This window comes from Rhinichthys klamathensis, unplaced genomic scaffold, assembly GCF_029890125.1.
Source record: "Rhinichthys klamathensis goyatoka isolate OS25496 unplaced genomic scaffold, OSU_Roscu_1.1 h1tg000244l_1, whole genome shotgun sequence".
In the NCBI taxonomy this organism is placed as follows: Eukaryota; Metazoa; Chordata; class Actinopteri; order Cypriniformes; family Leuciscidae; genus Rhinichthys; species Rhinichthys klamathensis.
Genome location: NW_026606766.1, coordinates 933,469 through 949,014, shown reverse-complemented (window position 1 = coordinate 949,014; position 15,546 = coordinate 933,469). Strand labels below are relative to the sequence as shown.

At 37.8% G+C, this 15,546-nt stretch overlaps 1 protein-coding gene across 18 annotated transcripts in view; it reads right to left on the bottom strand.

Moving 5' to 3' along the window:
* ptprfa (protein tyrosine phosphatase receptor type Fa) overlaps nt 1–15,546 on the bottom strand; it is a 260,132-nt gene that overhangs the window by 104,864 nt on the left and 139,722 nt on the right. For 7 of the 18 annotated variants that reach the window (XM_056266079.1, XM_056266086.1, XM_056266081.1 and 4 more), the window contains exons 5-8: nt 13,434–13,622; nt 8,734–8,751; nt 5,750–5,860; nt 1,619–1,630 (exon numbers count right to left, since the gene is read on the bottom strand). In XM_056266079.1, the coding sequence (XP_056122054.1) occupies nt 1,619–1,630; nt 5,750–5,860; nt 8,734–8,751; nt 13,434–13,622 (330 nt within the window). The remainder of the gene's footprint in view (nt 1–1,618; nt 1,631–5,749; nt 5,861–8,733; nt 8,752–13,433; nt 13,623–15,546) is intronic. The other 11 variants (XM_056266085.1, XM_056266093.1, XM_056266088.1 and 8 more) reach the window with 3 other exon arrangements.

Sequence of the window (15,546 nt, the reverse complement as noted above, 5' to 3'; positions counted from 1 at the left end):
CACTGCGTCCTATTAGAGGACACTATGAGGACAGTGCAGTGCGAGTTCCCATTCAAAAGGCAAGCTAATTTGTCAATGTCATTCAATGTTCTTGTCTAAATGAAACAGCTTGTTTCTGTGATGATGTACAGAATGCCCTGGTTCAACCACTTCGGGTTTTTGGAAGGATAATGACTCTCTTTTAAACAAACAGCTCTGAGAGGAAAATCTCTTTTGCTTTCTGCATTCTTACTTGCTGACTGTTTGTATTGTTCTCCACATCGGAAGTCCTCACCAAATGGCTGATTCCAAAACAAACAATGAAAGCTGCTTTAGCCAGCTTAAATACTTGAGAGCTCAAAAGGCTTTCTGGCAGTTCGCTGGCGTAACAGAACAGGCCCTCGGAAGAAAGAGCAGAGGGATTGCTGCCATCTTTGAAATTTGAACTGGTTTATAAACAGGTCTGATCCGCTAAGCTAAGGGTGAATTCCTCTGATTGTTCTTCGACCTCTGAGTTCAAGCTTTGAACAACAGCAAATCACCTTGTTCATTTAGAAAGAATGATGCTGATATCTGTTATGTTTTCGCAAAAAGACCAGACTACGCTGAACAAAACGCCTACATTTCATGCACGTACACAGAAGAAAAACTTCTGTAAACAAGAACATAAAAATACTTATAACTGGAAGAAATCCACATGACTCAAAGGGTGTTTTCACACTTCAACTGTTCCCGTCTTTTGCAAGTGTCATTCTGTGCATGTTAAGTTTTAGTAGTTCAAACCAAAGGAACAAAAACACGAGTACAAATGTAAAGTAAGTGAAGTTCACATCGGGAGGAGTGAACCCATCTAATCTTTCAATTAACTGCTCGCCTTGCTCCGGCATCAGCTGTTCTGGCATCCCTCCACCTCCCCAACTCCACCAACATAATTAAGGCATCTCGCTACCATACTCATCATCCATGCATTAGTAGTCCCACTGGGGGGTTTATCTAAGCTCGAGTTGAAGCTGCTTCCTCGCGCCACTCCACTGCGGACAGCAAGCCAAATACGCTTAACCTTATTAGCTTAAAGATATTATAAGGGCAAAAGGAACTCGTGAAAGAGTCATTACTTTGCTATAGTGAAAAACTGTTGCCACTAGTAATCAGTACTGCTGTTAATACGAAGCATATCACCCAAAAAATCGGACTTAATTTAAAAAACAGCCAGATGGATATTTTGTACGGACCTTAAATTTGCAATTGGCATCAATGTCATTTGGCAGAAAACAAAAGCATGGCTGAAAAGGTAAACAAAAGATTGGTTTGGAGCCAAAAAACACAATGCATCGATCTCAGGTTCAGACCGAGCAATCGAAGTGTGAAAACAGCCTAAAAGTTGCTCTAGGGCTTTTTACAAATGTCTGAAAACAACAAAGCATCCACAGTGCTGACACATGCAACATAAAGAAGAAGAGCAGGCTGAAATGTGAGGCAGCCAGCAGCATGCATGGGTTTGTAAGGGAGAGGACAGTGTCAGAGATTCAGAGCTCCAGAGAGACTGGCACACGACGGGACAGGAGCTGCCAGCAGGGGGACACACGCCTCCCATCCGCCGACCCTCTGCGTAGGACGAGAGATAGTGAAAAGAACGCACCTTCCCGCTGGTCTGAGAGTGAGGAGTGGATTGATTTTGGATGGCAGGGTGCGATGAAGATGGAGGAAGGGAAACAAAAGAGAAGAGAGCAGGAGGAAGACAAGGAGAAACAGAGAGAGTAAAACAGGCAAATATTCCGCTTATCCATAAAAGAGAGATGAGAACATGGAGACGATAACAGCACCAAAACACACTCGTGCATCCATTCATTTCTAGATTTCTTGTATTATAAATCAAGGTTTATTTTATGACAGTTTATGCATAACATACAGGTCAGATTTGAATGTCGATGCATTGCAAGAGTATACTTAACATGCGTTCTTGCATTACGGTGGTGGTAACTAACCTTAGTGACAAATATAAGTACTATAGACTAACCCAAACCCTACAGGAAAACATTTAGAGTAAGAGCATTTTTAGAATAAAAAAACAACGACGTTATGTTATGAATTGTTTTACGTACACCTGTGTGCACACAAAATGAATCAAGTAACATATAGTATCTGCAATCTCTTTCAACTGCAATTTTTGTCTTGTTTTTCATCACAATTATCTAAAGATTCTTAGATAAAGACATGTTTACTTGAGAAGCAAAATGACTTAAGTCTTGCTCTCTGAAAAATGTATATACATTTAAGTGAGTTTATGCTTAAAAAAGAACACATTTCTGCCAGTGGAATATAAACTTTTCCCTTTGAAGTGAGTTTTTATCTGGTATAATGTGCCATGGTGGACAATAATCAATGCCGCTTTATGACGTCCTGACAGAAAGACTAGCATGTTTAATGGTTGTTGGTCCTCCACACATAGCACAAAATAATTATGTATTCTAAACCCGGTATAATTTTAATCTTTTTTTTTTTTTTTTTTTTTTTTTAGAAGTCATTTTGCTTCTCAAGTAAATGTATTTAAGAATGCTTAAATATTTGCCCCTGGAAAACAAGACAAATACAGAGTAAGACAATTATTTTTTGCATTGTTCTGCCTAAACCTCCCAATTTAAAAAGGCACAAACACACACACAAACAAACAAACAAACAAACAAACACAGAAGAAGCATGATGCAGGACCCTCAACAGTGCTTGAGTGTCTCAGTGTGATAAGGCACATGGGAATGAGAGTGAATACACACACATCTTTCACATGAAAGGATAAGCAATTATGGAATGATCGCTCTCATATACAGTGATAAAGGTGCAAACACCTACTCACTGCAGTTGAACCAAAGGAAAAAGATAGAGAGAAATAAGAGTAAAAGAGAGACGGGGAGGAAGCGCACTAAACAAACACACACAGGCCCACACACACAGCGTTCATCTGTTATGTAAGTGTGTGTCAGTGAACTTTACACACCTGTTGAGAGACTCTAGATTAGACTATAAACAAGAACAAACCACATCACAACATACAGAAAATACCCTCAATAGTAGAGCTGGGTGATATATAGAATATTTACAATATATGCAACATTATTTTGTTGGCAATATGAAATTGGCTTTACACCTGCTGCTTATTTATCCAGACAATAATAAGAGATTCTAGTAAAATATCTTTCAAGAAGTTTTAATAGCATTACTCATTTAATCTTAGTCTCAAAAACATTTATAGAGTTGGAAAGTGAATCAGTTCTTTCAAATAGTTCATTTCAATGAATAGATTCAATGATTCAGCGATTCAATGATTCATTAGATCAAAATGTTAATTGAAGTGCCTGTGTGGCCATTAATATGCTTTATTTTTTTTGGTTAAAATATGTACCTAGGCCAATACTTTTTACTGTGCATTACTATTTATAAAAAAAAAAAAAAAAAAAAAATACATGAATATAACTGATATATTTAGTGAAAACCCATTTGAAAAACATTTTTTTTACTTCAACAGTTTTACTGTACTTCTTGTTTTAAGCATTTTAATTTACTTGCAATGACTCTATGATTAAAACTGATGATTCCTCTCAATGAAAACAAACAAACATAATTTTAAGCAAATACTTAAATATTGAGATGCAAGCTAAAAGGATAAAATATTGCATATATTTTTGATGGGCTATATCATCCAGCCCTACTCATTAATTATAGAATAACAATGCACGGTAAACACATACAATACACAGAGTTAACTATGAAGACATCAATAATAAATCCTTGAATAGAAAAGCAATAAATGTATGACACTACCATTGAAAAATTCACGGACTAACAAAATGAGAACATCTTTCTCTCTCACCATAAAGCATCAGATACTCAAACATATATATTAAATGTCATTCATCAAATGGCACGTCCTGAGAGTGTGTGGTCTGTGTAAAGATCAAAGGGCTCCGGAGAGAATTCACATGATATGATCTTCACGATGCATCATTTATATGAGTTTCTCTCTGATTGGTTGAGGGCTTGAGGAAGAAGAGGAGGAGAATTTATGGACGAAGATTTCTCATTTCCCCTGCTTTCGTCTCGAACGCGTGCACACACACACACACACACACACACACACACACACACACACACACACACACACACACACACACACACACACACACACACACACACACACACACACACACACACACACACACACACACACACACACACACACACACACACACACACACACACACACACACTATCAAAGAGCAACGAATCCCCATATTTAAAGGTCGGAATTTGAAGTGGTCTTTTAGCACTTGCCAGGCAAAAGTGGGAGTTAAATAAAAGGTTTTTCTTTGAAACAAGGTTTTAGCGGTCTCTGAATCTGCTGTAATTGATCCCGACATTAATGAGGGAATTTCCACAATGGGATTCTCCAATCTGGCTTGCAAGTCTCAACATGGTCCTTTTCTTTGATGCCCTGAAAACACCATTTCCAACCTTCATGACCAGCATTATTAAAGGGTTCTTTATCTAAATTAATATTCTTTATTATTTTAAAATATATTCTGCACTTGTCCCTGAAGTATAATAATTGAATATTAACTTCAGCCCCTCTCTGACTTTAATTAAATAGGTTGTATTCGCTATTGTACCTGTAATATAATAATAATAATAGTAATATGTTATATTTTATGTTATATTTAGGGCTGTCAAACGATTAATCGCGATTAATCGCATCCAAAATAAAAGTTTGTGTTTACATAATATATGTGTGTGTACTGTGTATAATTATTTTTAATACATAAATACGCACACATGCATGTGTATTTAAGAAATATCTGCATGTATATACTGTATATAGACTGAATGTAGCCTATATATAATGTATATTGTATATAAATATAAACATTTGATATAAATAATTCTTTTTCTTAAATATATACATGTGTGCATTTATATTCAAAATAATTATACACAGTACACACACATATATTATGTAAACACAAACTTTTATTTTGGATGCGATTAATCGTGATTAATCGTTTGACAGCCCTAATTATATTTTAATAATAAGTTATAATATGACTTTTCTGATGGAAGGCTGACCTCTTCACAACTAACACTTGTTGTGGTCAGCTCATTTTATTGCACAGTTATCAAATATACTCTGCAAGAATCAATTTAATACTCAACAAATGTTGCAAAGATCACTAATGGACAAAAACGATGAAAATATAATCATTGTTATGTCAACTATATCAACTATAATCATCGTGAATATACAGTAAAAGCTCTTAAAAATTACATCAATCGTAAAGATAAGTTTATAATTTCATAGTAAAGGCTTAAAACCAATAATTAAAATAAAATAGAAAATGTCACAGTAAAGGAGTTTAAATGAATAGATTCAAGATTCAACGATCCACTGATTCAAAGATGTGTTTGCTCAATTTTACTGTATATAAACGTTTAGTAACATATATATCAAGGCAAATACTGTTACCTTTGCATTAATATAGAGAATCAATCAAATAAAACAAACAAGTGAAAAACTGTGTTGAAAAATATCTTGATTATTAAAAATTGGAAAACAATGGAGAAGTTCTCCGCTGCAGAACCATGTTTCTATTAAGACAAATGGGTGATTAAAGAGAGAGTGAGTTTTTGAGCGCCAGGTCCTGTTCTGGCCGTGGTCAAGCCTGTATGGAGAGCAGATCGAGATGAAACGGGATGGGGTTTTGGGTCTGGTTGAAGATCTTACCTCTGACGTAGAGGTTGGCAGGAGCGGAGTAGCGTGTTCCTGCGCTGTTCACCGCCACACACTCATACTTGCCCTGGTCCGACTCCTCGCTGTTCTCGATCTGCAGCGCCCCTGCAAACACAACATAAGCAATCACAAACCCGACAGAAATGCTCTTTCACACACTCACAAACAATCGAAACTTCCATCACTTTAAACGAGGGTGGCCCGAGGAGAAGAACATTTTTTCTACACACTTCATTGACTAGCACTCGGCTGGCATATGACCTTTCTTGTCTCTCTAAATACTGAAAGAGCAACATCTTTCACTCCATAATTCAATAAATCTACAGCAAACTGAGTTATTTATTCATTGTGGCAAGTAAAAAGACCTGGAGGCTACGCTAGCTATAACCGTCACTGTACATAAACTCTGCTATTCTGCTAGCCGAGACAAAGCCGTGCTTTTATAATACAGCCGCTGCAATTACTGTCAATACTGTACATCCTCAGTGCATCCAAACAAAAGAAACAACTTTCTGCCAACAGTATCACGACAGAGACAGTTCTCATACAGCCACTTACCTGGCTTCAGCATTCGGTTCATCTTAATAACACATACATTAACACAAACATTTCATTGACATTTTGTTCTGACAAAATATGGAAATAATTAGCTCATTAGGGTTTTTTAGTATGGCGGTGCTGTTTGTTTGCGTGATGTGACATACATCATGCAATCTGTGGAGGATGGAAGCACACCGAGAAAACTAAAAATGTCGTCAGTGTATTTCAGGAGTAGTCCTGAAATGCATTATGGGATGGGTTTAAACGTGTGCATTAACAATAGAAACATAATCCAAAGACTGTGAGTGTATGAGACCTCAATGAGCATTAACCTCGCTCCAAGAGTTCATTATACAAACGAATGACCCTTTAAAACACTTACAGCACACATAAACACACACACACACATTAGATCTGTTCCAAACCCCACTGAGCCGCCTCGCTGTCTAAAGGCCCGTTCACACCAAAGACGATAACTATAACGATAATGATATAGTTTAAAATCATTTTGAATGATAAAAACATTGACAGCCAATCAGAAAACACCAGACTTTAAAGAGCGCAAACATTTAAAGTGGCAGCGTGCGCTCAGAATAAACAGAACCATATCGTCTGCTGAGGACGCTAATATAGTAATTGTTTTTGTTATGTTTATAGTTATCGTTCTTGGTGTGAACGGCTTAATGTCTTAATCTATATAGACATAAAAAAACTAATACAAATTAGATTTTTTTTTTTTTTTACAAAAATGAAAATGAAAACATTAACAAGAAAATATTAACAAAAACTATAATAGTATATCATTATACTAAAATAAGACTGGCATCAACGCATTCCTGACTATAGCAACACCAGGTCATGGGTTTGATCCCCATGGAATGAATGAACTGATAAAATGTATAGCTTGAATACAATATATGTCGCTTTGGATAAAAGCGTCTGTCAAATGCATATATGTAAATGCCACCAACTATGTAAAACTGCATTTCCTATAATTGTCTGTAGCAGCAGGAGAATAATAAAACACACGGATAAAGCATCAATGTCCTTTGCTGTTAATTTTGTTTCTATTTTATGTTTTTTTGGTCACACTTTAAATTAGTTTAAATTCTCACAATTAACTAACTATTAACTACGACTTTGGCCTCAAAAAACTCATAATTACTACTTATTAATAGTTAGTAAGGTAGTTGTTAAGTTTAGGTATTGGGTGGATTATGGGATGTAAAATATGATCACGCAGAACAAGGCTTTAATACGTGCTTTATAAGTACTGATAAACCTAGTAATATGCGAATAAGCAACTAGTTAACAGTGAGAATTGGACCCTAAACTAAAGTGTTACTTTTTCTTTTTTCTGACTAAAACCACAGAATATTTTTGATTTCCAAACTTGTAGTAACTTCCCAGGAGTGAGAAGTTTTTATTGATACTTTGTGATATGTGAGGTTGCATTTGATCATAATGAGGTATGTTTTAATTTAGCAGTTTGCAATAGCCTTTACATGGTACTTACAAATGCAGCTCAACAGCGTTTGGAACAGAGCTACTGTCTCTTTCTCTAGTCGTCAGGAAAGAAGGCTTTTCTATCACTTATTACATTTGAAACGCTAGTATCCGACTGATGTTGAAAGATGTCATTCTGCCCTCTCTCAGTCTAATCTCACTTTCTCGCCCTGACATTCCCTCTGAAGAGTTCGGCTCAGAGTTACAGTCAAATTTTGAATTTCTTTCTTTCTTCTTCTTCTTTTTTTTTACATCAGTTCTGTCATGTCGACGGGGAGCTTTTCTATCACTCAGTTTGGACATTCTGGACTCTTCTGCTAAAAGCCTGGAGATGAGAGGCACTTGGTTAATACAAACTGTCATAATGACATTACGTTTTTTTGCTGCGGGGATTGAGATGTTGTCAAGGTATCTCACAATTTTCACAAAGTTATTGATCAGACAGACTGCCAGTCATCAGAACAGGCCTTTATCTCTGAATAAAGTTCAGTTCAGATTAAAATAATGTCACAATACAAAATTCTTTTTGTAGCTCAAACGGATTTCATTTTATATATGCAAAATGTAATATCTTCCACAGATTTGGTGGTGAAATATGTCGAATATGTTCTTGACAGGTGAGGCTCACCCATGAAGATGTTAACTGGATGCATCTTTGCAGAGAAAACAACTGCATGTTTTCTGGTGGTTTGGTATAGCTGTCTTTAAACACAGTATATTCTTTTCAATTAGGCTGAATCAGACGTTCATTAGTGAGACAGACGAGCAGAGGTTCATGCACAGAGACGAGGCCGGATTGAAGACGAGGAGGAGGAAGACAAAGAGAGAAAGACTCCAGAATGAGGACAGGGTGATGGAGGGGGGACACTTTGAGGTGAAAACGAAATCGAAAGATGACGCATTTGGATATTTTCTGTTTTCAGCATTCTTACCTCTTATTGGTGTACCACCTGGTGAGGTAATATGAATGCAAATAAGATTAAAGAGAACTGTTAGTGTTAAAGAGAGAGAGAGAGAGAGAGAGAGAGAGAGAGAGAGAGAGAGAGAGAGAGAGAGAGAGAGAGAGAGAGAGCAAGAGCTAGAGAGAGAAGAGGAGAGAAAGATGAACAGGAGAATTTCTTATTTAAAAAGCGGCATGTACAATCTTCCCAGAAGATGTTTGGCTCTTCTGTTCTCAGTGTGTGTTCAGTCACATTACGTAGTTTACATTTGCTGCTTTAGGCCAGAAACATACTCTATGCAAGCACACAAAAGAGCGCTGTACTGTTGTACACGTTCTTGAGTTACTCCTCCAGTACTCAAGGGAGTTACCGTGCTAAACGTCTGTGCAATCAAAACAGATGTTATTATTCAGGTAGCTGACTATACACATGGTGAAAGTTAAAGGGTTAGTTCACCCAAAAATGAAAACTCTGTCAGTAATTTCTCTCCCTCATGTTGTTCAATCCCGTAAGACTTTCGTTCATCTTCGAAACACAAATGAAGATATTTTTGATTAAATCTGAGAGCTGGATCACTCCTCCATAGGCTTCTTAAGGGATCGAAACTGGCCGGCCCAAAAGTTATGAAAGACATCGTTAAAATACTCCGAGTGACTACAGTGGCTCAACCTTAAGTTTATCAAGCGACGAGAATACTTTTTGTGCGCAAAAAACAAACAAAAATAACGACTTTATTCAACTATTCATTTCCTTCTCTGTACGGCCGTGATATTTCACGTAGTGATATTGCGCAAAGCTTTTGTGTTTCACGTCACACGCAGGCTCACTATTGGCCGACGCTGGTCATGTGTGTGATGCGTGTGACGTGCAACACAGAAGCTTTGCGCAATATCACTACGTGAAATCTCAAGGCCCAAAGGGAATGAAATGAATAGTTGAATAAAGTCGTTATTTTTGTTTGTTTTTTGCGCACAAAAAGTATTGTCGTCGCTTGATGAACTTAAGGTTGATCCACTGTAGTCACTCGAACTATTTTAACGATGTCTTTCATAAGTTTTGGGCCGGCCAGTGTCGATCCCTTAAGAAGCCTATGGAGGAGTGATCCAACGCATTCTCATCCTTTGGCGTCATATAGGTGACGCCTGACAAAACGTCGAAATACTACGCACATGGCACCCTTTAGCGTGAATATAACACGCGAAGTGATGGGTAGGTTTAGGTGTGGGGTAGGGTCTGCGTCTCATATTCACGCTAAAGGATGCCAGTCAACTTTATGACGCCTTGGGTTCGCGTGTTATATTCACGCTAAAGGGTGCCATGTGCGTAGTATTTCGACGTTTTGTCATATAGCGTCACCTATATGACGCCAAAGGATGAGAACGGGCTGAGTGATCCATGAAGCTCTCAGATTTAATCAAAAATATCTTCATTTGTGTTCTGAAGATGAACGAAAGTCTTACGGGGTTGAACAACATGAGAGTGAACTATTTTTGGGTGAACTAACCCTTTAAATTCGTTTAAACTAAACTGCACAGCAAACCATGACAGAAAACTGTCCATGGAAGAAGAGTTTACACTAATATCTGCAATAGCGCCCCATTTGAAGTAATTTGAAATGAATTGCATTTTGACATATTTTCAAGCACCATGTGTGAAATCAAGCTTGATTAGCTAAAAGTCTCTGAGTTCATGTACTAGTATGTTTTGGCCTTTAAATGACTCATTCTTGTGACGGCTGAGCCAGTAATAATTTCAACTCTCTCTGCACAAGGGTCTTCAGCTATTTTTACAGTGATGCACATTCTACCTCCAGCACAACTTTGGCCTTTGGATCTGACAGCAGCTGTGCTAAATAAATACAGTTGTCTGATGCAACACAGAAGAAAACCTTTTTTTTTTTTTTTTTTGAAGTGCAAAGTAAGAGTTCAATCTCATTGCATTGACCGACCCTTGAGTCTTATTTTTTTGAGAAAGTGACTTTTTTAACTTTGAAAAAAGCATTGTCTGTTGACTATGATGCAGATTCTTGTCAATCGGGATCATAAGTCAACCACTCCACCATGTGAAAACAGTTCAGATTCGGGAGGGGGGTCAGAGACACGAGGAAGCCCCTGTAAACTGTGTGGATTGTGGTCCAAAACCATCAGCAGTTTACAGAGAGCCTGGCGTACACTGGGACCCTCAGAAAGCCCAGGATGTCCTAAAATCCTGCTGAGAGGATGAAGGACTTTGGACAGAGTCTGCAGTGTAGCGTGAGCATAATGAAGAATAGTAGGACTTTACTATATCTTCACTATGGCTAGAGGGAGAAAATTCAAGAATGTGTTAATGTTTCCCCTTAAAGAGCAGTTGGAAGTAAGAGTTCTCTATTCGCCGGCAGTCGAGAGACAGTCACTATCAATCCTGGCTGTATTTAAGACTTTAAACAGCAGCTAAGCTGGACATCCATTATCTTCCTGAGGTGAAATCAATAATCAGCCTGACACATCTCTGTTCATAAAGATCTGCACACCAATCATCATAAATCACCTCTGCCTGAGAGCTTAGTGAACAAATCGGTAACAAATGTCTAAGGGATTCTCATCTTTTCATCATCTGCCAGGTAAAAATGTTTCGACTGCTAATAAAAGTAATTGATCAACATTTAAGAAGATGCTAAATTTGAAGCATCATTTGTGTCCGATGCTGGAAATTAACAGCCGAAATTAATACTTACGGTTAGGGGTTTGCTTGAACAATGGACTATTTTGACAGACTGTGATATCGATTTTTATTTTTTCATTATTTTTATTACCTTGGCATTAAATTACAGAAAACTACACGGAAACAAATAATTGGTGTAGAAAGAACATTTAAAGTCATAGAAATGCTAATGCATGGATTATTATTTAGATATAGGAGAACATGGGGACGCAAAAATGATATTTTTGTTGTTTTCGTTCACCACTAGATAATTTTACCCAACTATGACTAAGAACCCTGGAAATGTGTCCATGTTTAGCTACACTAATATCTGAATGTCCTTCGGCTCACATGTGTAAGAGGCTTGACTCCTCCTGACATATAGTCTACCTGTGAGTGTTTACATTGAGAGTAGCAGGATTACAACCCTCTCTTTCCCATCTCTCTCGATCAGATTCTGCCACGAGTCTGCGTTGTAAACAGATTGTTGATTGATGTCCAGGAGATAATCACCTGCTTTGGCAGGGTTGGTGGTAATTACTCGTACACAATGACGTGTTCCAGTGAGATTAGGTTTCCGTTTGAACAGCTAGGTATTGAATTATGAGTGCTTTTCCTATTTGTTCCTAGCCATTCTGTAAAGGTCACGAACTGAAAAATTGTTTCATTAGCATTCGTTAATGGAAAAAGGCCTTCACACTAATGGCTGGAGAGCAAAGCTAATCTCAGGATCAAATAATGGACTGTATCCAAACAAATAAATTATGTGATTGTCTGGTAGCTGCGAGATGGATTGTCCGAATGGGAATAATGTGACAAATACGGAGCTGTTTGACGATTGACGCAGGAAATGATTGTTGACAGGGGCCGACGATTCTAATCAAAACAAATCACTGTGCTGTCAATGTTAATCATGTTTGTGTGTCCTAACCGGAGGGTTATGTGAATAATAACTGTGAGCCAGTCTGTCTTCCTGTTTGTTTCCGTTTACTTTAAGACATGCCATGAAACCGGAGGCTCATTTCATCTGAAATGTCACTTGTCATACAGATGCACTGCCTTAGCTGCTATAAAGCACAATAGTAGGATTCCAGAAGTAAAAATCCCATTCATTCCCTCCAAAGGGATTTAGCAAATGTAAACCTCTCCAGACAGACCTATGAGTGTTGAGGTTGTTAAGCGTTAAATTGCCAAATCGCAGTGAAGAATTACACTATCTTGAATATTTTGCAATAAATGTCAAGCATTGGTTATCTTATACTTTTATTATATATATTTATTAATCCTTACTTACACAAGCATTCGAGATTTTAGGGTCGGGTATTGAAAGAAGTCACCAAGGCTGCACTTATTAGACAAAAAAAAACAGTCAAATCAGTAAAATTTAGAAAAATGATTACAATTTAAAATAACTGTTTTCTATTTGATTATACTTTGAAATGTAATTTATTCCTATGATGAAAAGCTGAATTTACAGCATCATTACTCCAGTCTTTGGTGTCACATGATCCTTCAGAAATCATTCTAATATGCTGATTTGCTGCTCAAGAAACATTAATTTCTTAAAAAAAGAAGAAAAAGAAAAGAAAAACAAACTGACAGACCCTAAACTTCTGATCAGCAGTCTACAGGCAATAATTTTGTATTGCGTTTCTGATTCAATTCCATCGATCCCTCATGAAATAAGTGCACAGTCTTGAACCGTTGACTTTTTTTGTGTGTTTCTTTTAAGTGTTGCATTGTGATTCATCTGGGAGCTGGTTTGGTTCAAGGCTTAGATCTCTTTATTGAAGAATTTTCTGAAATCCCTATGGAGAAAATGAATGGGAAATATCTTGTTGTGCTCTATATTGTCTTTGTTGTTGTCGAGGTTAAAAAAGTTATTCATGTTCAGCAGGGAACGCCGGCATCAATGTATGCAATCATCATCTTTGCAAAAAGCGAGTGCACTCATTTAGTAATTTCTTCAAGCTTTGTCGGCTTTTGTGTGTTCACAGGGTTCCTTTTACCTGAACGGAGTTGCTTGATTCGTCCATTGCTGCTGTTAATGTCGACAGGTAGGAAGTCTTTGAACCAGGAGATCTCTGGGTCGGGGTTCCCGCTGGCGGCACAAAGCATGGTTGCAGTGCGCGTTCGCTCCACCACCTTCAGCTGTGGACCCATGTCTATGATCGGGAAGCCGTGTGGGATCTGGTCCTCTGGAAAACACACACAATATGACAAAAATAGAGGCGTCAGCACACATGACTGAATTGCATGATAAGCTGTGCTTTTTCGGTCGGAAAAGTGGCACGGCTCGTTTTTCTAAAGCTCAGCTCTGACAAATGTTTGTACGCAGGACCACCCGAGGCGATTGGTCTGAAGCAGCTGAAATGCGTGACTGTAAGACAGAGGTGGAGTAGAGATCATGGTGTGAAATCCAACGCTAATGTTAATACGAGCGGGCCGAGGCGTGACTAATCCACCCGTGGTGTTTCTGGTCATGGATATATGAGGGTGAGGGGGTGATTTCCCTCCGGATATAGTGACACCTCACTGAACGCCTGGCTCTGCCTGACCCACAGTTTGACTACAGGAACTCTAATGCTGGCATTGCTAAACTAGGCACAAATACTACTAAAATGAAATGGTAGAAGTATGTTATGTTCACATGCCTCTTTTTGCACTGCAGAGGTCAAGTCATCTTCATTTATATAGCGCTTTTTACAATACATATTGTTTAAAAGCAGCTTTACATTGATAGTAGGAAAATAATGCAACAAAGATTGTTTTGGCTGTACAACAGCTCTAGAAGAAAGTCATTGTCTAGCTTAAGTACGTTTTGAATTGATTCATTTTCAGTGTAAAAATCGTTAGGGCCGCTTAATCGACACTGTTTTTAACTGAAAACAGAAAACTTTTAATGCGTTCTGATGGCCTGAGAACGCAAACTTTGAGGTAGGTTTGTAAGTGCATGTTTTTGAAAACGAGTTTTGAAAGCGATACCATTAAAAGCGTGTAAATTGCAAAAAACGTGCATCTGTGAAAACGGGGTCATGGAAAGCTCTCGCTCTCTCTGTTCCCGTTTACACCTGGTATTATTATGCATTTCAAATGCATTTCATCAAGTGGAGGGGTCTCTGATTGTGTGTGACTACATACATCACCTAATATGTTGTTAGTCATAGCAACTATGTCTCTATATCGTTCAATAAAATCACCCTCATGTCATTCCAAAACTTGGTGACTTTTTTCTTCTGTTGAACCCGAAAGATTACATATTTTGGAAATATCTTTTTTGTGTTCCACAGAAGAAAGTAAGACACTCTGGTTTGGAATGAAATAAGGGTGAGTTTGGAGTCAGTAAGATTTTTTTTATGTTTCTGAAAGAAGTCTCTTATCCTGACCAGGGCTGCATTTATTTGATCATAAATACAGTAAAAACTGCAATATTGTGAAATATTTTTATGATTTAAAATAATTGTTAGGGCCGCTGACAAAATCTGCAATCTCCTTCAGAAATTGCAGATTTGCTGCCTAAGAAACATTTCTGATTATAATCAATGTTTAAAACAAAACAGTTGAGCTGCTTCATATTTTTGTGGAAACCATGATACATTTTTCCAGGATACTATAATGAATAAAAAGTTCAAAAGAACAGCATTTATTTGAAATTGAAATCTTATGTAACATTACACTCACCTAAAGGATTATTAGGAACACCTGTTAAATTTCTCATTAATGCAATTATCTAATCAACCAATCACATGGCAGTTGCTTCAATGCATTTAGGGGTGTGGTCCTGGTCAAGACAATCTCCTGAACTCCAAACTGAATGTCAGAATGAGAAAAAGCAATTTTGAGCGTGGCATGGTTGTTGGTGCCAGACGGGCCGGTCTGAGTATTTCACAATCTGCTCAGTTACTGGGATTTTCACGCACAACCATTTCTAGGGTTTACAAAGAATGGTGTGAAAAGGGAAAAACATCCCGTATGCGGCAGTCCTGTGGGCGAAAATGCCTTGTTGATGCTAGAGGCCAGAGGAGAATGGGCCGACTGATTCAAGCTGATAGAAGAGCAACTTTGACTGAAATAACCACTCGTTACAACAGAGGTATGCAGCAAAGCATTTGTGAAGCCACA